A 23736-nucleotide genomic window follows, 5' to 3' on the forward strand; every position below is an offset into this window, starting at 1 on the left:
AACACCCTTACGAGCACTTTAGGCTTTTCCAATACCTTAGAACTCATCTTGCAAACGGCTGCTCACAGGCACGTGTTTCAGCAATGCCGTTCCGAATCCGGGGCAGAGCGGCTGCTCAGGGCGCGCGCTGCTTTTTTCGTAACAGTGAAAACACCTTCTGAAAGCGAAAACAGGGTACTAATGTAGGTCTTTCGTAACAGTGAGGTTTCATAAAGCGAACGTTCGAAAAGCAGGGGACACCTGTATTTTGTTAACTATGAAATCTCTGTGTACCCGTCTCTTGTGGGTATGGTATATTAGTGAATAGTTAACCAACAATATACTTTGAAGTATTTAAAAGAAGTGGACAAAAATAAGCTTCTTTGTTTGCTCAAAACTGTGAAGAATATCTGTTCTGATCAATTCTTTTCCTGTATTTCTAGTCTCCAGAACTGGTACAAGATGAGGAGGACGACAGCACTGAATTCCCAGGAACCAGTTATATTGCTGTTGCTGATTTATCAAAGGTAAATACAAGCTTGTGTTTATTTATTCACATCTTAATCCAACTTACTCTAATGAAGGATATTATTTCACAAAGTACTGATGAGACAAAAAGATTTGTATTCTTGCACTGCGGCAACATGAGATTCCATGCTGTTTAAAAAAAACAGCAATAGTTAAACTATTGCCAACTGTACTGAAAGCAATCACTGAAAATTGTGCAGAATGCATTCTAACCTCTTCCCTGTGAGATTGCAGTATCGGGAAATCTTCCCAGTAATGTATTTCTTTCTAACAAACGATAAGTTCTTGCATTCGGGGGAAGAACATTGTGCCATGTGCACCACAGATGGCAGAATAAGAGACCTAGTATATGTTTAGAACATAATCTTTGGTTGAAAATATAGATATGTGGTTTTACTGAGTGAAATGCTTATCACCTCAAGAATATAAATATTGCTTTAATGGAGGAATTTAAACATAAGTAGTATTGCATAACACATGGGGATTACCACAATGTGATAGAAAATTTGTTCATGCACATGAGATGAGGCGGTGCCTCCACCTGAGTTAATAAGCTGAACGGAACCAACTCCCCATGAGCTGCCAGTGGCTGAAAAGAAATTCAAGCAGCTGTGCACAACTTTCAACCGTGGTGTCAGTGGTAACCATAGCAATAGTCATCCGATAAGTACTGCTGAGTTTTCTACTGCAATGCTATCACACACAAAGCACATTTGTACAACATGGTTGCCGTTAGAGGACGCACAGCCTACCTGTTACAGTTTGGTCATAATGTTACATTGTGGAGCTTTGTTTCAGCTAAAATTAAGAACCAGTGCTGTTATTTATATGTTAAAAACCTCCGGTTGGAAATATTGAATATGATATTTGTTACCTTTAGAGGGAAACGCTTAGCATCGCTCTTGATGGTAATGGCTGATCATACACAGACTTTATGTATTGAGTTAATAGAATTTTTAACATCTTCCTGTTGTAGGCAATCTCTCTCTCTTTCCCTTCCCCCTTCCCCCCTTCCCTTCCTGCCCCATCTTGTCCGTTCTCCCTTTCTCTCTCTGACTCTTACCTCTTTCTTTCTTTTTCCCCTTTTTTCCACCTCTCCCCACAGCTGTCTTGCCCCAAATAAATTTAATGACACCTTCAATAATCTTGTCTTATTATTTATAGTGTAGCTACAGGCAGGCCTTGATAGGAGCAGATAGCTGCAGTCAGCTCCTGAAGATTCTGAATTCTAGCCCTAAATTGATGACAGGAATATTACTCTGCTATAAATTACCACTGAGAGAAATATCTGAATGTTGATAATGGAATTACTATAAAATAATTTTCTGACTCCTAACTAATATTAGTCACACAACAGAATTGTTGGCAATTAACAGTAAGTCATATCACATGTCATCTGTTTCTAGATGTTCTTCACTTTATGACATTACATTAAATTCATTTAAAGAGCAGTACTGCTCTATAAGTGAACTAAAATCTTTTAGTTCTAAGTGGGTGTGTGTGATCTTCTTCTTTTCCATATTTGGTATTTGCAAATTTATGAGATTTTAACGAAAAGCAGAAGAAAAATGATGACCAAAATGTAAACACTATTAGAATTCTATGGTAATGCTTTATAACTAGAATGTACCATCTTATTTCTTCTGCTGCAAATGGCCTCCAGACAAGCTTTTAATTTTTTTCTCCCTGATTCTCATTATTTCTCAGTCATTGCTTGGAGGAAATATTTTAATGAAATGCAGCAGTCAGATAGTTATTTTTAACAATTGTTAATGTGTGGGGAAGCAAGGCTCTTCAATCTGCAGAACTCTTAGACCAATCACCTTTACTGATAATACAGTGCAGAGCTCTTACACCAATCAACTTTTATAGTGCTGTTAGGTGGTCGCATAAAGTGAAACTCAGACCAATCAAACACTATGTAGCATTTAGGTTCATCACACTGTGCTGAATGACCGATTGTTTAGTGCGGATACTACAGCTCAGAGGTTCCCATATCCCTGAAATATAGGAAAATGTAGAAGCCGCATAATGCTGCAGTAAAATATTTACTCAGTTACTATGGATACAGACAGTCTGAAAATGCAGGGAACTAAGTGAATCAAACCACAACACTTGTGCCATATCTACAAAATCAAAAAAGCTTCCATTTACAGTCTTCCTCCTCCACAGACAAAACAAAACTATTTTGTTGCTCTGTGTCAGCCAGTATTATATTCTTCCTCTTACACTTTCTCAGCAGATTCTGTTGTGTAAAACTGGAGGGAAAGCAGCAGTTACCACTGTTCTTTGGTGATAATACTGGATCAAAATGCAAAATTGCTTTTTAAAAATTTACTTCACTTTCTGAAGTGTGGAGTTTTGCACAAACTTGCCAGGCATGTTTTCACTGGTGGTCAGGAGCCTCATAAATAACTTTCCTTGATGGCCATTTTTTGTGGATGGTCCAATCAAGCTAATTGAACATGGAGATAGCGTATCCTGTTCTCAAACATGGTTCTACCAGAAACTGCTGGATATAGCTCAGAAAAAAGAATGTCCCCCATCTTTCTTACCAACACAAAATTGTCTTTATATCCTACTGTCTTGTCATAGACCTTTAGATCAGTTGACAAATCAAATCCTGCATGTGCCTTAAAGCACAATTTGTTTTACTCTGTACAGAAGTACATCTGATAGTAGGATCGTTCTTTCCAGAACATTTAAAGCAGTAAAAAAATATATTTTTCAATTTTGTTTATCAACTGTGTACATTCACATATATCCAACTTTAAGTTGATAACTTACTTCATCATCTAACAGTTAAAGACATTGACTGTGTGTATCACAGATGTGGTGAGTTAAAGACATTGACTGCCTGCCAGTCCAGATGTCTGCTATCTTTTCCCTAATCAGTGATTAATTTGTGGAGCTCATCAAGGAAGTGAGTTTTCAGTGCCTTGGATGTAGGAGTGAAAAATAAACAGCCTAAGTCCCTACTTCTGATCACTGTTCAGTAATTTATTCTGGAAAGTGCACATGAAATTTTGTTGAGTTCCCTAGTTGATAAGGTTTGCAACGCTGTCTTGGCTGCTGTTAGAAAAACAGAAAAATGTTAGCTGTTAAGGCTGTGGGTAACTATCAACATGTACCCCAGCGCTTGATGAAATAATTTCAGATTTTAGCAGAAATGTATAAATGTGTGAAGTGGAGTGGATGTAAAAGTCATTTTAAACTTATTTAGTATAGTCACTCAAACCCTGAGAGTGTCAGGTGGACGCAATCTCAATGGGAGAAGATCTAGGCAGTGTTGTGTCTTAAGGTTTAGTTTAGTAATGGAATCAAAACCTGAGTTCTTTGGATGACAAAGAAGATAGTGAATATGCTGGCAGCCCTTAGTTTGCAAAAGGGTACTATTCCTGAAAATTATTTGTAACCCAAACTGTTTGTAATTTGGAAATAAGCAAAAACAGTGTGTGAAAGAGGATCACAGAAACAGTTGTGACAGGAGAATGACAAGCAGGGGGAAAAGCAGCTGCCAGCCAGTACTGATGTGGTGAGCAGGTGAATCTGCTGAATGCTCCCAACCCTGTCTAGTTTAACCCAGCCTTTATGGGTGTGGCTCATGGCAGTGTGAGGCAGGGGTAGAAGGAGCAGATCCATCCTCATTTACCTAGCAAGACTCTCAGATTACATGGGCTGTTCCTAAATTGGGAAGACAGATTAAACAAAAAAGGGTAGCATGATGGTATAACAGCCTATGGTCCAAGGATGATTTTGAACGATTGGTACAGGAATGTTAACTGTTTATCTTCTACATTAATCATGATTTTATGAATGTTGCAGGTATGTAGATAACTATGACTGCCATGGACATGATGGGCTGAAGGGTGTGTTTCTGTGCTGCATGATTCAGTGGGAACTTAGTGTTTAACAGTTTGGTAAATGTGACGGGAAATTTAATGCAGAAAATTGTGAAATAGATCATTTTGGCAGAAAGAACAAGCAAGACACTAAAGGTTAAATGCACATTTCTACTGGATACACAGGGTTAGAGACTTAGCTGGACACGTGCATAAATCTTGTGTCATGACATTGAAAGAGCAGTAAAGCATTGGGAGTCTGTAATTCACAACCAGGGCCAGGGCAGAGAGTACAACACACAATAATATTGCACTGTAACTTCTACAAGTCCTACAAGGTTCATTTGGATAGTTCCGGAAATGAAAAATTTTGGTTGCCAGGATGGACTGGTGAAGCTGTGGTTGTTCCCTTTAGGGTTAAGAACTTTGAGAGGAGATTTTATGTGTTCTACAGGGCATGCTTTGACAGAGTAAATAAAGGAAAGCTGTTCCCCCCACTCATGGTTTGAGGACCAGAACGCACAGGTTTAGAGTGATGACAAAAAGACTCTAAGAAGGAAGGGAAAATTTAAGGAAAAGCTTTCTTTAAGGAATAAACTCTTCTTGGGTTTCCAGCTGGGTACTAGTATCGATTATAACCAACGATTCGGTGACAAACTTTGTCATCATAATGCCAGTTATAATCAATACATGTACCCAGATGGAAGCTCAAGAAGAGTTTATTTGTCATATATGCTTGGAAGCACTAGATCCTTTTTCAAAAGCTTTCTTTGTTCAGAGTGTGATTGCAATTTACTACTTGTAAAAGGCTGGAGACAAATTTGTTAAAGGCCTCTCTGAAAGGGGGTAATTATTTGTAGGTTACAGGGAAAAGTTGGGGAATGGGACTGATGAATCTGCCGGACAGTTTACTGAATTACAATCTTGTGCAAGTGGAAAGAGTGAATGCTTTGCATGTATCTGTCATTTTTTCACTGTTATCTGAATAAAACATTTGATGCTGCATTGGTGCAAGGTTGTTGAAACTTAAGTTTTTTTCAACTATTTTGATTGCCTGATTTATAAGTCTCATTGAAGTATACCAACCAGCATTCTCTACTTCTGGAAATAAACTTTAATTGCTTTAAATAAATTTGTTTTTTAATGTGTCTGAATGAACTGAGCAATGCAGAACACAGGCATTTGCAGTCGATGTTTTACTGTGCACTAGTTTAATCCAATCTATATACATCCTGGGGGATGCAGTCTGAATGCTTTAACTTTGTAACAATAAAACCATTGCAAACTTGAGATGTAGGTTTGGGAGTATCTCAAAATATTCCAAAGTATCTCAGGTGTATGGTGTATAGACATGTTCACTGAACATTCTGATGGGGTAGAGGGAATACTGGAGATCACAGTGAACACTGGTGCCAATGGCATAGACGGAAAGATGGATGAGGTCTTGCAGAATGAATATATAGAGTTAGGCAGGGATAAAAGGAAGAATCTCTAGGGTCATAATCGAGGGGTGGCTTCCTGATCTACATGCTAACAAGGCTAAAAATGGGAGGATAGTACAGTTGAATGGTGGCTGAATATTTCTTCCCTCAAGCCTATTCCAAAAATGCATTTGATGGAATGCAGCTGACACTGAAGGAAATGAGAAATGTTTAGGACAAAATATCTTTTTGTATACTCCGTAATATAATACGGATTTGCAAGGGAGCTATAGCCCTGCTGAGTTTTTGTATAAAAGGTTTCACACCAGAATGAAGCCTGTGTGTTTAGTGACTACCACAGACTTTGCCAAAAATATAGTTTTAAGAATGTATAACAAACACAGTGCAAGCAGTTTGAAATTGTTTCTCAGGGAAACACGTTGATGTACAACACCTTGGCTGGAACGCTTAATCTAAAGGATTTATTTGGTGGGCCCTAGCAGTCAGAGAATGTATTTTTTACTATAACATAATACTTTAGTAAGGTAAATCAGGTTTTGTTTCAATCAATGTTGTCATGTTCCTGAGAGCACTGGGGACTAAATCATTAGTTCTCAAAGCTATGTAGTAGGCCTTAACAGATTTTCTGATTTTTTTTAAAGATAGTCTCTAAGATCATATGGACATTTTATTTCGAGGAAAATCCTTGTGTGGAACAATGCTCTTACTGTGTACTGCACCCTGCTGGGCAGTTGCAAAGCAGTATGAACAGAATTTCTTTAACATCTCGGGAAAAAAAACAGTTTTAGCAGTAATTTGGTTTTTGGACATCAAAATAGTTGATGATTATGGTTTACTTAACATTTCTGGAAGAAAATTCTGCAGGTAAAGAATTGATTAACAGAAATGTCTTTCAATAACTGATTTCAAGTTATTCCAATTACTTTATAATTACAACAGTTCTTCTTACTACCTAAAAGGATGCTGACGTAAAGAGTCATCAACAAACCATTATTTCTAGAATGTGTTTCATGTTTTCAGATAGTCTCTGACTATTTGATTGCCAATAAATTACTTCAAAAGTACTGTCCAATGACAGTTGCAGTTATTGGCAAATAAGCCATTTATTTAGTGTCCAACAAGGTTCCACAGATGATGAATTAATGATGTAGTTTTAATATTGCTGTTATAGGGGACATGTTGGCCAGAACGCTTTTAATATTCATTCAGTAAATATTTTAATTGTGAAATATTTTCCTGCTAAACTATGTGGAAGGTTATTTGTACCAATTGCTAGTAATATTAAAGCAAACATATTAGTTGCATGGAAAGTGAAATCTTTTCCTCTTTCACCATGAATAGAGGAGAGAGCCATAGAGTAATACAGCACAGACACGAGCCCTTTGGCCCACCAAACTAGTCCCATGTGTCTTTATTTGGCCCATGAATATATTCCCTCTCTGTGCCATGCTTCTGGATGAGCTGACCTCTGCCTAGTCTTGTGCCAACAGTTAAGTAAAACAGGAGATAATCAACTGCAATCCAGATCTTCTGACTGGTTGTGCCTCTGCTTACCATCTCATACAAGTAAATATCTTTTTTTAACAGTGGAGTCATGTGACATCAAACAAAAATTATAGCATATACGTCTTTCTATTAATTTTGCTTTTGAGCCTGATGGGGAACAGTAAATCTTTGAGACAGTTATTTCCATTTCATTTGTTGGCTGCTGGCCACAACAGCATGCATGTGCAGTTACTTAAAATTAATTCAAACTGTGTTGCTAGCAAGCCTAAAACTAAACAAATATGAAATAAAAAGATGGTGCATTATGGATTATTAGTTCTTTCCCCAATTACTTCAGAATTACCACTGTACATTTTATCAAATGAAAGATGAAAGAACTACGAGTTTTAGAATGCCTTTCATATCTTTATTCAACCCAGAGTATTCCACTGCCAGATTATTTTTAAACTATTGTCCCGGTATAGTTGCAGTTGCTGTTGTAAGCAAATGTGGAATTTATTTTGTATCCGAGTTCAACAAAAGAAGAATTAATCATTTCTTTTTAATGTTCCTCTATGCTCTAATATGGACTTCTTTGGACTAATTGTGTTCTTTCTTATAAAAATTATGTTTAAATTGTTTTTCTTGTGAATGCTGCCAATGGTATGCTATGTTTGTGATGCTGCTGCAAGTTTTTCATTGCAACAGTAGCACGGAAGTACTGTGCATATGACAGTAAACCCAACTTTGACTTTGAAGGGGAAATGTCTGAAACATTCTGCTGTTTAACTAGAGTAATGGGACCTTTTACAACTAACTGAAAGGACAGATCAATCAAATTGATTTTAGGACTCCAGAAAATGGGGCTACCAACATTGCTTTTTTTTCTATATCTTGATACTACAGTACAATGAAGTGTCAAATGGGATTTCAACATTTTTGGTAGAGCTAGTTACTCAAATTCAATGTATGATGAGCATATTGCCGTTGTAAATCAGTCATAATTTATTTTTCACCCCACCCTTCACCGGTGACAGAGGTGTCAAGGAGTATGCTACAATACTCTGGATCATTGAGCATATTTGCAAATATACTTATAGAACATGCAATATTTTGTATTCTTTGTTTATTTAATTTTCTTAAATTTATACAGTGGATTCTGGTTAATTGGGACATATCAAGACTAGTACATTTTGGCCCAATTAAGCAGCTGCCCCAATTAGCCGGAGTTTCATGGAAGTAGTTAATAAGGCATAAAAAAGGCAAACTACCTTTTAATTCAGTAAAAATTGATATATTTAATGAAATACAGAATGATTAGAACTCTACCAAAATTATGACTATACTATAAAACAGTGTATTAGTTCCTAATAGTTATTGACGGAGGAATTCATCCGGTGTTCACTGCCATGTTCCTTTGATTGACTGTAGGTGAACAAAATCAGTGCAGACACCTAGTGCAGATAGTAGACTGCCTTCAAACAGTACTGTCAATGATTGCATCCTCCAAATCTTCATTTTAATTGCAACGTTTAAGATGACTGTCGATACCTTCGTTCTTCATAGTCCTGACAAAGGGTCTCGGCCTGAAACGTCGACTGCACCTCTTCCTAGAGATGACCAGCAACTTTTATGTGTGTTTCTTCATAGTTACTTGTGTATTACTTGCCAACTAATTGAAATCCACTGTATGTATTCTTTGCCCACATGAATTTGTTTGCTTCATTTCTGTTTAATCTTTTCCTTCATTCTGTGTTGATTTTGTAATTTCACATCTTTTAATCTATTATTTGAGTTTATTTTCAGTATTTGTTTTCTTAGCAGTGCTTCCGTAGTTGTGGCTGTAGAAGTGGAAAGATATCAGTAAGGGTTTGACAGAATAGGGAGGTTGGCCAGAACTTAGTGTAAGCAGGAAAGGCAAAATTCAGGTCAGGAAAGAATCAAGTCTAAAAGACTGAAAATTCGATAACTTGCTGTATTTGGATGGAACAGTTGCGCAGTGTAGAAATAAGTTATGTTAATTGAGACTTGATCACACTGAAAATATCTTATTAATAATTGAAAAAAAACTGACTGTGAGGCTAAGCACAGTTCCAGTGCCATATTTAAGTTTGCTGATGACACCATTGTCATTGACAGAATCAAAGGTAGTAATGAATCAGCTTATAAGAGGGAGATTGAATATCTGACTGAGTGGTGCTACAACAACCTCTTACTCAATGTCAGCAAGACAAAGGAGCTGATTATTGACTTGAGGAGGAGGAAACCAGAGGTCCATGAGCTAGTCCTCATTTGGGGGATCAGAGGCAGAGAGGATCAGAAACAACTAAATGCCGCAGTGTTATTATTTCAGAGGATCTCTCCTGGGTCCAGTACATAAATGCTGTTACAAAAAAAGGACAGCAGTACTACTTCCTTAGAAGTTTGGGAAGATTCAGCATGACATCTAAAAATTGGACAAACATCTGTAGATGTGTGGTGGAGAATATTTTGGCTGGTTGCATGACAGCCTGGTATGGAAACACCAATGACCTTGAATGGAAAATCTTACAAAAGGTAGTGGATAGGGCCCAGTCCATCATTGGTAAATCCCTCCCCAATATTGAGTACATCTATATGGAGCACTTTCGCAGGTAAGTAGCATCCATTATTATGGGCCCCCACCATCCAGGCCATGCTCTTTTCTCACTGCTGCCATCAGGAAGAGGGTACTCAGGACCCACATCACCATGTATAGGAACGGTTATTGCTCCTCAAGCATCAGACTCCTGAACCAGAGGGGATAGCTTCGCTCAACTTCACTCACCCTATCATTCATCGCAGACGATCCATGCATAGCAACACAGGCTAACTCCTTCCAAGAAGTTGAAGTACGACTTACAGCAGTCCTTGAAGCAATGAAACAGTATCATGAAAAATGGTCTCTGAACCCAAATCCATTAAAAACTCAAGTGTGTGCATTCCACCTGAGGAATCGAGAAGCAGCTCAGAAACTCAAGATCTTCTGGTGTGGGAAGGAGCTCGAACACCATCCGACTCCAATTTACCTGGGCATGACACTGGATAGGAACGCTCTCATTCGCCACTCACATCCAAAAACTCTGAGGGAAAGTTGGCTCCCACAATTCTCTCTTGAAAAAATTAGCAAGCATGAAATGGGGAGCTAATGCTCACACACTTAGATCAACTGCCCTAGCACTCTGCTATGCACCTGCAGAATAATGTGCACCTGTGTGTGGCAGATCAGCCCATGCAAAGAAAATAGACCCGTTGCTTAATGAAGCCTGCCGAATAATCACGGGCACACTGCACCCCACACCCACTAACATCATTTACAGTCTTACAGGCATTGCTCCCCCAGAGATCCGAAGACACACTACAACAAAAGTTGAAAAAGGTAAACAGAACTCGGATCCACGGCACCCACTACATCATCATGTGCCAGTTTCCAACCACCTAAAATCGAGGAAAAGCTTTGCTACAGTGGAGGAACTACCACATGGCACATCGTCCCAAACATACAGGATTGACCTCTGGCAACAAACAGAAGCCAGAACCCCACCAAACAATACAGTGCAAGACCCCACAGAAATGTTGCCAGACGGGGCACTGCTTGACAGATGGAAGTGGTGCACTCTCAACAGAGCGATAGCGGGAGCTTGTAGGACGGGAGAGAATATGGTGAAGTGGGGTTTAAAGACCAGCGAATCCTGTGAGTGTGGCAAAAGGGTGCAGAACATTGAACACGTTCTACGCAACTGCCCACTCTCACCTGATTTAGCTGACACTGACCTGCTCAGCATCAACCAAACAACACCAGAGTGGCTGGCTGTCTGGTGTGACAAGCTATGATGATGATGCCTTATCACTGAACTGTTCCCTCAACCTATGAACTCACTTTCAAGGACTCTTCATCTCATGTTCTCCTTTTTTATTTCATATTTATTATTACTATTATTATTTTCTTCTGTATTTGCACAGTTCTTTGGCTTTTGCGCAGTGACCATTTGTCTGTTCTGTTGAATGCGGTCTTTCAATGATTCTATTGTTTTTCTTGGATTTACTGAGTATCCTGCTAGAAAATATATTTCAGGCTTGTATTGGTTATATATATGTACTTTGATAATAAACTTACTTTCAGCTTTGAACTAATAGCATGAAGCATAGACTTTATTTTACCCCAAAATAAAGCAGAAGAAGAAAGCCCTTAACTCCAAGTGGAGTCATCAGAATGCCGTCATGACGGCATTTTTTTTAGCAGGCTTTCTTATTTTTATGAGGCCGAGTTGCTAGCTCGACGCTCAACCAGCACAGATGGAAAGCGTGCAACGGAGTTGGCTGGATTCGAACTTGGGAGCCTTTGCTCTGAAGTCCGGCGCTGATGCCACTATGCCACCAGTCGGCACCCCAAAATAACACAAAAATTAATGCAGTGTTCGAGAAGGGTGCGTATATATAGCAATATATATCAGTGCTGTTTTGCACACTGCTTCAGAGTTAACTGTTTCAGTGCAATTGGATGTGGTGATTATGTGAGTTAAAACTAGTTCAACCATAACTTGAGTATTGTGATCAGTTCTGGCACCAGAATTGAGCAAGGTTATAAATGGCTTAGAGAGGTTGTGACAAAATTTTCCAAAATTATTCCAGGGAGGTGGTATTTTAGCTATGTAAACATGTTGGTGGAACTAGGACTGTTCTGCCTGGAGTAGAGGCAGTTGCAAGGGGATCTGATAGATGTAATTAAAATCATGAGGGATATAGATAAAGATGATAAATAGAAACTGGTCTTATTGGCAATGGGTCAAGAACTAGAGGACAAGGAATGAAGGTGATTGGCAAAAGAATAAAAAATGACATGAAACATTGTTTTTTAAACAGCAGCACGAATGCAATGCCAGAGGCAGTTGGCAGAGTTGAAGGCAACATACTGAAGGAATTTGGATAAATACATGAATGGAAAGAATTGCAGGATCATAGGGTGCAAGCAAGGCAATAGAACCTAATGGACTGCTCTTATTTAGAGCCAATGATGATTCGATTGGACCAATGGCGTCCTTCTGTACAGTAATCATTCCATGATTCTGTGAATTGAAATTTGAAGTGCTACATATTTGCTCATGACAATGACAAAACTAGTTGAATTGCAGGGATATACAAGACATATATTGAAATGATACTAGCAACAGACCTTTGCATCATGTGATCTGACTTACACTATGAGAGATGTTGATTGATGTGGACCCAAGGTAAAAGTTATCAAATAAAACCCAAGTTAAACTGAGGCAGCTAACTATGGCTTTGTTTTGCGCTGCACTGAATCTTAAAGCTTTCAGTAATAACATAAATCAATATTGTACCAGTAATTACATTAGGTCAGCAAAATAATTTGTTCAAAGCAGATAATATATGCAGAGGATTCTGGTTAATTGGGCCATCGGTTAATCAAGACAGCCGCATATTTGGGACAACTCTTAAAAAACAAAAACAAATCGAGAAAATAGTTAGGATTCCTTTGTTTATTTGGGACACTATGCTGCCTAATTGGGGCAGTAGACTGTTGCCAAACATTTTCTAATTGTGTGCATGTCACGTGACTGTTAGACACTACACTGTGCTTAAAGTGAACAGTTTTTAAATAGTGTCAGTTGTGTGTGTTTGTGTTCAAAAAGCTGTGATTTTTGTCACTGATAGTAGGGAACAGTAAGTCAATTTAGAACTCTTGCTCATTGTGGTTTCAAGCATTCAGATTTGTAGATGCCAGAAACAGCAGGGAATAAAAATGAAATGATTTTGCTACTTCAACAAGTTAAGAACTATGAAGAAATTGAAGGTATCCCCAATCATCTTGAGTACTACAACTGCAATGAAGGTTTGGAGGATGCAATCATCGACAGTGCTGTTTGAAATCAGTCCACTATCTGCACTAGGTGTCAGCGCTGATTTTGTTCATTTACTATCAATCAAAAGAACGTGGCAGCGGCACTTCAATCAAAGGAGTGTAGCAGTTTTATAGTACTGTAGTAGTATTGATAGTGTTCTAACTTGTTCTGTATTTCCTCTAAATGTATAATTTGTTACTCTGTTAAATGGTAATTTGTCGTTTTTAAATCTTTTTAACTATTTCCAGGAAACCTCAGCTAATCAGGGTAGCTGCTTAATTGGGCTAAAATGAACTGGTCCTGATGTGTCCCAATTAACTGGAATCCACTGTAAATACGTGAGAGGTGAATAATGGATCTGTATGACAGCAAAAATTATGATATATGTAAAGAGAGAAAGAAGGAAACAGATAAATTATAATTTGTGTATCCATCCAGAATGGGAGATATTCTGAAGAATGCATGCAAAAAGAATGAGTGAATCTCAGACAAGAAACATAACTCTAGTGATGCTGTTCCACTCAGGCAACTGAGGGAAGGCCAGCAGGAGTGGAACATGGATATGAAGCAGCAGCAGTAGTTTTACAAAGCAATGAGTAGTGTTGGAAATGAAAACATAACCAGAGACTTTTTTTTGTAGGAGACCTCCAGTGATCTCTTCATGGACCATTGGCTAGATTGCTTAAAGCCTGGGAAATCTGTGCACCATAGATGTTGTGCTCTACTTAGCTGTCTGATATACTCCATATCTGATCCTGATATGGATGTTCATAGAGGCTAACACCTGTTTCAACAAGCATCCGTGTAAAGTTGGAAGTAACCCACTTATGTCCCAATTTCCACTTCACACACTCTTCCATCAGACAATGCAGATTGCTGACAGGTTTTAAGTCTTTGTGTGAACTAATCTTGAACAAGATGTTAAAAGCTGGGTTGGTATTTTTGTCCTCTGCCAGCATGGACAGAAAGGCTTACATCTATTTATATTGTGCTTTTCATCACCTGAGGATGTTTCAAAGTTGTTTTTACCAACGAAGTACATTGATGAGCTGCAACTGTCTTAATCTAACGAAAAAAAAAATCAGGGACTAATTGCATGCAAATCATATTTGAAAATCAGCACCTCACTTTCAGTGCTGTGACTGGGTTGAACCTCTTGAACCATAGCATGAACCAGCACTTTGCAGTCCTCAGAATTTTGTTGAATAGTTAGAGCAGCAAAGTCATGATTGGACCAGGTTTTGTTTAAGTTACACATATGGTGAGAAATATTATTCTTGCTCCCGATGGGTACATATTTTAATTGGTTCAACATGTCACATCCTCTCTGTTCATATGGATGTAACAGATGTGATTGAATGAACATAAGTTATGTACATGTTTATTGTTCTAAGTGTGGTTTATTCTTGCTACATAATTGATGCATTCTTCTAGTGTTCCTTTAATTTTGCTTTTTAATTCCTGTAATTCCAATTCATAGTTTTCAATAAAATGGTCATAATGAGTTTCAAATATTAAAGCAAGTATTCCTCTCCCAAAACAAAATCAAAAGCATCTTAATATGTTTGAGAAGCATATGTAAATTTATTTTCCATAGCACTGCAGTGTACTTCATAAACTTTAATAAGGCTATGCTGTAGATTACATTTTCCTCTTAAAAACATTTATTAATCTGTAGCTCATGCCTTTGGCGCAATGCCTTTGGCACAATGCCTTTTTTCCATTGCCAGGCCAATAAAGTATTATGCTGATTCCAAATAGTACGACATGGATCTGACCAGAAAAAACAAAATGCTGTACTGAAGCCTGCGCCAGCTAAAACCACTCAGGTTTCCAGCACCAAGTACAACAGATTGCCCTTTCATTTTGCTTTGTAACTTCAAATGCAGTGTGCTTGGCACAAAAATGTTTGTCTGGAAATCTGTCTTGGCAAGAGGCCACAGCATAAAAATTGTGCAGACCTCATGAAAATCCACAACCCTTGCCAGGAAAGTTGATCTCTGGGTTTTGCATGGACTGTTGGAGTTTTTGAGTGCAATGTGCATTGGCAGTTCTCCTTGAAGCAGAAGTCTCTGTTACAAATAAATTTTAAAAGTAGGAGTTTAACTTTGAGCAAACTCTGAATGTTAATATCTGAGGTTTATTTGTGGACCAAAGCTGTTTATGAACAAAAGGGTTTAGCACTGTATAGAGTTGAAATGAACTAAGGTCATAAAATGAATATATTGTTTCAGTAGGTAGAGAGCACTCAATGTGATCATGAGGCGAAATCAGTGATTGAATCCATCATTCACGCAGCTTGAACTCAGCTTGTCAAGCTCATACAGACATGCCGTAACTTAGCCACTACTATAAAATCTTTGCTTCAGTTTCATCTTGTGTTCTTCAGGTCTTTTGTCAAACACAGTGCTTTTTGTTCGGTTACTTTCCCTTTCTCTCCTCCCAACCATATCACTTTAGATGCACCAAAACTATCTCTGAATGATTCCATCATCTGATTATTCTGTCCCATAAAAGTGCCCTACAATTAAGCAGTAAGGCGTACAGCAAAGCATGTTGAAGCACACAGAAAACTCTTACTTGTGCTGCCCATAAGTAGATCAACAGAACGAAGACCATCATCCTCGACCTCGAGGGATAGCCACGACGACTTGTGCTTTTCCTTGCTGCCACATGATATCTTTGCCTCATCTTTATGGTCATGTGATTTGATATATGCTGTTGTTATATTCACACTTGAAGAAGTCAGTAGACAAGAGAAAGAGTTTTACATTTAAAGGGGTATTAGCATCTTGTAAAGTGCTTCTTGTAATCACTTCCTAAATTTTTGGTTTGCCCATTGTTAAAAGTGTTTGTAATGATGTTTGTAAAATGGGTTACTTTTTTCGACTACAAATGGAAGGAGGGGAAGATGTGCTTGATTTTCCCCTTTCTTTTCTGTTTGGAACAGAAGCTGCTGAAGAAAGTGCAGCATATAGCCCTACCCATCAGAGTATATTTATCTGGAGTGCTGCCACAAGAAAGCAGCATCCATCATCAAAGACCCTAACCATTCAGGCCATGCCTTCTTCATCTACTATCATTGGGCAGGAAATACAGAAGCCTCAAATTCCACACTACCAGGTTTAGAAACAGGTATTACCGTACAACCATTAGCCTCCTGCACTGGAGTGGATAACGTCATTCACCACTAGTCTGACTATTCTACAGCCTGCAGACTTAGTATCAACTCGTTCTTAGTATTATTTTTCTCTATGCAATTTGTCTTCTTCTGTACAATGGTGTTTGTTAGTCTTTGCTTGTGTATAGTTTTTCATAAGATTCTGTTGTATTTTTTCATGTAAGCACCTGCATAAAATGAATCTCAAGGTAGTATATGGTAACATATACATACTTTGTTTGAATATGGTAACATATATGGTAACAGTATGTTAGAAATGGTGAAATGGCTGTAAGCATATTCTTATGCCATGATGTGACAAGGGGAATTTTATTGTTGGCCATGGAAGAGGGGAATAAGCTGAGAGCATCAAAATGGAAAGAACTAGTTGAGGGTGCTGTCAGTTGGAGTGGAGGGGAACCTGTGGTTGATGAGAAGTAAAGGACATTAGAAGAATTAACCATGAAAGATAACATTGTCCGAAAATTAGAACGTGCCCTGAATTCCAAATTCCACAGTTGATAGCAAAGATTTAATTTGGGAAAATGTCGCTAATTAATCATTTTCATGGCAAAACTGAGTACTGAAACAACCAGACCACTTGGCAGAGCATCTCTATTCATTCTCCAAGGATTATCCTGATCCTCCTGCTGTTTCTCATTTTTCATTTCCATCCCAAATCCATTCTGACTCCTCTGGTTTTGGTTTCCTATGCTGTGCGACTAAGCTTGAGGAACTGTACTTCCTCTTCATCTCAGTTTTTCAGCCCTTGGATCTCAATATTAAGTTCATAATTTTATATAACCAGCCTTTCTTGTTTAGACATAGGACATAGGAGCAGAATTAGGCCATTTAGCCTATTGAGTTAGCTACACTGGTGATTTATTTTCTCTCAAATCCCTATTCTCTTCTTTTCACCCCATAACCTTTGACAACCTTACTAATTAAGTACCTATCAACCTCCTCCTTAAATATACCCAATGACTTGACTTTTACAGTCATCCGTGGCAATGAATTCCACAGATTCGCTAACTTCTGTCAAAAGAAATTTCTTTTCCTCTCTGTTCTAAAGGAACTTACTTGTATTCTGAGGCTGTGCCCTCTGGTCCTAGTTTCTCCCACTATTGGTAGAAGGAATAAACCCATAGGCTATTTTCTAAGCAGGGAGATGGGAGAAAATTCAAAAATCAGAGATGCAAATAGACAGGAGTCCTCGTGTAGAATTCCCTAAAGGTTAACTTGCAGGTCAAGTCAGTGGTAAGGAAGGTATTTGCAATGTCAACATTAATTTCGAAAGGAAGGATGTAATGCTAAGGCTTTATAAGACATTGGTTGGAATTGCACTTAGTTATTGTGGGCAGTTTTGAGTCCCTTATCTGAAAATAGATGTGCTGGCATTGGAGAGAGTACAGAGGAGGTTCATGAGATTGATTCCAGGAATGAAAGGGTTAATGTATGAGGAGAATGTGACAGCTCAGGGCCTGTACTTGCAGGTGTTTAGAAGAATGAGGGAGGGATCTCACTGAAATCTATTCAATATTGAAAGGCCCAGATAGATGGACATGGAGAAGATGTTTCCTATAGCGGGAGTGTCTAGGACCGGAGGGCACAGCCTCAGAATAGAGGGACGTCCATTTAGAACAGAGATGAGCAGGAAGTTCTTCAGCCAGAGGGTGGTGAATCTGTGGAATTCATTGCCATAGACGGCTGTGGGGGCCAGGTCATTGAGTATATTTAAATCATAGGTTTTTGATTTGTCAAGGCATCAAAGGTTGTGGGGAGAAGACAGGAAAATGGGTTTGGAGGGATAATAATCAGCCATGATGGAATAGCAGAACAGACTCGATGGGCAGAATGGCCTAATTCTGCTCTATGTCTTATGGTCCTATTGTTTTACTGCAGTCATCCTCTGCACATACACCCTATTTAGACCTTTTATGTCAGATCTGATCAGTTCTGGTGTGAGATGATCTGCCTGTAACATTAACCTAGTTTTTTTTCTCTACAGGTGCTGAATATTTCCTACATTTTCTTATATTTTCAGATTTCCATCAAATGCTGTGTTCTGCATCTCATATTTGGCTTTTTCTCCTTTCTACTACTCACATTCATCTTCCTGTATTTACAACCCTTAAGCGTTAATCTGCCTGTCTTAGATGACATTAAAAGTAATCATATCACCTGAATATACTCAGTCTCGTCTCCACGCCCCCCCCGCCACCATTGTAACTTTAAGCACATTTATTTTTTCACTATTCTTTTGAAGGGCTAATAATGTGAAATGTTAACTTTGTTCCTCTCTCTGTTGCGTCATTGCGCTCTATTGCACTCTCTCAGAGCGTCATAGGAAGTCATTCCTGCCTGTGGCCATCAAACTTTACAACTCCTCCCTTGGAGGGTCAGACACCCTGAGCCAATAGGCTGGTCCTGGACTTATTTCCTGGCATAATTTACATATTACTATTTAATTATTTATGGTGCAACTGTAGCAAAAACCAATTTCCCCCGGGATCAATAAAGTATGACTATGACTTTTGATGCTGCCTTTGTTCTAATTATAATTAAGTAAAAGAACTGAGTTTATTTCACGACTTCTATTTAATCCTACTTGTTTTTATGTATTTAGGAATCTGAGATTGATACTGAGTATCAAGGATCACCCGAACGAGGGATAGAGTTAGAAGGCTTTGCTGAGTCCATCTCTGCTTTTAACAAGGGTCCATCGTTTCCTCCCTTTGTTCCTGCCGTTCAGCCAACTGTTGACATTGTTGGAGTAATAGAACGCAACATGTCCTTAGAAGATCAGTTGATCGAGAGGTAGTTAATATGCTTAAGATACTGAAATGTGAATTGTATATATTGATAATCTTAACTAAATTAGGGGATGCTGTGTAGAAAAGAATCTTAAATTGAAGTTCCATTTTATATTAACACATTGCTTGCTAACCCTTATTGGTGCACATTGTAATATCCAAACATATTCACTGACTCACTCACATGCTTCCATTGCTCAGTCCAATATATGTCAACTGCTTTCCTCCCACCACCCTCCCCATTCCTGAATCAAAGCTTGCTCCGTACCTTCCTCTACTCTCTGATCTTCTTCTGCCCTGCTACAGGGAGAGGTCCCTCTTCCTCTCATGCACTGCCTTCCTTCAGCTGAAATCCACCCACATTCCGAGCCATCATCTGTCCTATTGTCCTTTGTTCCCAACTGCATCTTGAAAACATTCCCAACCCATTTTGGTTGTAGCCAACTTGTGGCCCAGAGCTTCCAATCCCAGCCAAACCTGCTTGCCTGCTGCATAGCTGGCTGGGTACTCCTTGATGCTCCAGCTGTACACTTGATACCATTCCTGGCCACACTATGACTGCATTCTTGCCCATAGTCCTTCTGCATACTTCCCTCTGGACAGAGTCGCAATTCAACTTGTGATTCATGGCTCGAGCTACACAATTGTATCACAATCTTGGACATGCTTCAGCCCACAGCTCCCAGTTCCAACCACTCTCTAGCCACTGGTTCCATTTTCCATACCTGGCCCCAATCCTGACAATGCTCTTTCTCCGTACCTCATATGCATGTTGCCTCAGAAAAGCAGTAATCGTAATCAAAGACCCCACCCACTTTCTCTTTATCCTCTCTCCCATCAGACAGAAGATACAAAAGCCTGAAAGCACGTACCATCAGTCTCAGGAACAGGTTCTGCCCCGTTGCTATCAGACTTATGAACTCTTGTGCTATAAAATGGACTTTTCAGAGTCTACCTCATTATGATTTGCACTTTATCATTTGTCTGCACTGCACTTTTCAGCAGCTTTTACACTTTATTCTGCATTGTTATTGTTTTACCTTATTCTAGCTTAATGCATTCTGTAATGGTTTGATCTGTATGAACAGTATGCAAGACAAGCTTTTCACTGATTCTTGGTACAGCTGACAATAATAATCCAATACTAATATGTGGATCCATTTCCAAGGCATTCGGTCCACACATGAGCTCCTCTTCTCTGTTTGTATATCTGACTCCTTTCCTGGCATCTGATCACCTGCCCACAGACTGCAGGGGAGCAGCAGTGAATGGCGATGGCTGTCAATGCCTATGCAGCTTAAAATGAATAACACTGATACATGCTTGGACACTGGGATGTTATGTCGTAACCGTACAAAACATTGGTGAGGCCACACCTGGAATATTGCATGTGGTTCTGGTTGCCATAATAAAGAAAGGATGTGATTGAAGTAAAGTGAGTGCAGAAAAGTTTCACAAGGATGTTGCTAGAAGTGGAGGGTCTCAATTATAATGAGAGACTGGATATGCTGAGACCATTGTTCCTGGAAGAAAGCAGATGGAAGAATGATCTTGTAAAGGTTTAAAAAATCATGAGGGGTATAGGTAGTGAAACATTCATTTTGTTTTACCTTGGAGAAGAGAATCTAAAGCTAGAGATAATAGGTTTAAGGTGAGAGAGGAAAGAGGGGACCTGAGAGGCTGATTCATCACAGTGAACCTGATGGTACCCAGGGTACTTAAGGAGGTGGCTTTAGAAATCGTGGACGCATTAGTAATCATTTTCCAATGTTCTATAGATTCAGGATCAGTTCCTGTGGATTGGAGGGTGGCTAATGTTGTCCCTCTCTTCAAGAAGGGAGGAAGAGAGAAAACAGGGAATTATAGACCTGTTAGCCTGACATCGATGGTGGGAAAGATGCTGGAGTCAATTATAAAAGATGAAATTACGACACATCTGGATAGCAGTAACAGGATCGGTCTGAGTCAGCAAGGGTTTACGAAGGGGAAGTCGTGCTTGACTAATCTTCTGGAATTTTTTGAGGACGTAACTATGAAAATGGACAAGGGAGAGCCAGTGGATGTAGTGTACCTGGATTTTCAGAAAGCCTTTGATAAAGTCCCACATAGGAGATTAGTGGGCAAAATTAGGACACATGGTATTGAGGACAGAGTACTGACATGGATTGAAAATTGGCTGGCTGACAAAAAACAAAGAGTAGCGATTAACGGGTCCCTTTCGGAATGGCAGGCGGTGACCAGTGGGGTACCGCAGGGTTCAGTGCTGGGACCGCAGCTGTTTACAATATATATTAATGATTTAGATGAGGGAATTAAAGGTAACATTAGCAAATTTGCCGATGACACAAAGCTGGGTGGCAGTGTGAAACGTGAGGAGGATGTTATGAGAATGCAGGGTGACTTGGACAGGCTGGGTGAGTGGGCAGGTGCATGGCTGATGCAGTTTAATGTGGATAAATGTGAGGTTATCCACTTTGGTGGTAAGAACAGGAAGGCAGATTGTTATCTAAATGGAGTCAAGTTAGGAAAAGGGGAAGTACAACGAGATCTAGGTGTTCTTGTACATCAGTCACTGAAAGCAAGCATGCAAGTACAGCAGGCAGTGAAGAAAGCTAATGGCATGCTGGCCTTCATAACAAGGGGAATTGAGCATAAGAGCAAAGAGGTCCTTCTGCAGCTGTACAGGGCCCTGGTGAGACCACACCTGGAGGTCTGTGTGCAGTCTTGGTCTCCAAATTTGAGGAATGACATTCTTGCTATTGAGGGAGTGCAGCGTAGGTTCACAAGGTTAATTCCCGGGATGGCGGGACTGTCATATGTCGAAAGATTGGAGCGACTGGGCTTGTATACTCTGGAATTTAGAAGGCTGAGAGGGGATCTTATTGAAACATATAATATTATTAAGGGACTGGACACGCTGGAGGCAGGAAGCATGTTCCCACTGATGGGTGAGTCCAGAACCAGAGGCCACAGTTTAAGAATAAGGGGTAGGCCATTTAGAACGGAGTTGAGGAAAAACTTTTTCACCCAGAGAGTAGTGGATATATGGAATGCTCTGCCCCAGAAGGCTGTGGAGGCCAAGTTTCTGGATGCTTTCAAGAAAGAGATGGATAGAGCTCTTAAAGATAGCGGAATCAAAGGTTATGGGGATAAGGCAGGAACTGGATACTGATTGTGGATGATCAGCCATGATCACAGTGAATGGCGGTGCTGGCTCAAAGGGCCGAATGGTCTACTCCTGCATCTATTGTCTATTGTCTATTATCTATTGTCTATTGAATATATGGAACGAGCTTCCAGGGGAAATAGTAGAGGTGAGACCAATTACAATGTTTAAAAAACATTTGGATGTGTGTATCGATAGGAAAGCATTCGGATATGGCCAAATGCAGGCAAATGGGACTAACTCAAGTAGGCAGTGTTTGCAAAAAAGAGTTGAACCAAAAGGCCTATTTCCATGCTGTATAACTTTATGACCCTCTCTATGCACGTTGTAATACCTGCCTACACAATTATGCATTTTAATGTCATCAAATGTTGAAATTTTTATTCCATTAGAGTTGAACAAGAAGTCATGTCACGGCTTATGAGTAAGATGTGTCCTATACAACCTAAGTCACAAGTTATTCAGTCTGAAAGTGAGGAGAGTATGCTGTCAGACTCAGATATTGGTAAGTCTCACCTTACCATCAGTTTAAAATACTGTGTTAAATCATATTTACTCATACTTAATTAATGGTTTCTTCATTCCATTATCTATTACGGTGCTCATATTAGGATTTTGTAATTTATCTCTTATTCTCCATCTCTTTATTTTTCTCTGTTTGCTTTGCTGTTTCCATACAACAAATGGCTTTCCTTGTCTGGATGATGGACTTTAGTAGTGTATCTTTGAAGAACTGCCTCTGGCGAGTAAAAGGACCAGCTTCTGACCTTACATTTCCCCAGTGAAAATTCTTTGCTTTCCATTTTGTGACCAGTGGTGAGAATATGGGTAAATTTGCTAAATACACCATGTGGAAGTCGCAAGTTCAAATTCACATTTTCTGCAACACAATTAGTCATATGCTGATACATATCCTGACAGCCTTGCACAGCGTTCATTGTTAAGTGTTATCAATTAATCCAAATGCTCTGAACATGATTTTGGACTTATTGGTAGCTTTTTGGATCAATATTTCTGGAAAAGAATCTTCCCTTGATAAATGTGACATATCCTCATGATGCTTCTGTGGTTTTATGAGAGCCGATATTTTGTTTTCCTTCCCCAAATGTTTAAACCGTCACCATTAACAAAAAAGGCACTTTCATGAAAAAAGAATTGTTATGTGTAAACTAGGCATTTTTCATTTCTCTTGGAGCTGAGTAATTAATATGTAATTTTGTCTGCCTGATGTCTAATGGCCATTAAAGCTTTTCTGAGCAGATTTGGCATGTCAACAAATACACTCAAAAACTTCTATAGTTGTACTGGGGAGAGCATTCTGACAGGCTGCATCACTGTCTGGTATGGGGGGTCTACTGCACCGGAAGCTGCAGAGAGTTGTAAATGTAGTCAGCTCCATCTTAGGCACTAACTTACAAAGTATCCAGGATATCTTAGGG

The 23736-nt window shown here is 39.2% G+C and overlaps 1 protein-coding gene across 1 annotated transcript in view; it reads left to right on the forward strand.

Moving 5' to 3' along the window:
* kiaa0586 (KIAA0586 ortholog) overlaps positions 1 to 23736 on the forward strand; it is a 538659-nt gene that overhangs the window by 395859 nt on the left and 119064 nt on the right. Inside the window, exons 19-21 of the mRNA XM_063049620.1 lie at positions 423 to 506; positions 18945 to 19135; positions 22690 to 22802. Coding sequence (XP_062905690.1) covers positions 423 to 506; positions 18945 to 19135; positions 22690 to 22802 — 388 coding nt within the window. The remainder of the gene's footprint in view (positions 1 to 422; positions 507 to 18944; positions 19136 to 22689; positions 22803 to 23736) is intronic.

This window comes from Mobula hypostoma, chromosome 1, assembly GCF_963921235.1.
Source record: "Mobula hypostoma chromosome 1, sMobHyp1.1, whole genome shotgun sequence".
Taxonomy (NCBI): Eukaryota; Metazoa; Chordata; class Chondrichthyes; order Myliobatiformes; family Myliobatidae; genus Mobula; species Mobula hypostoma.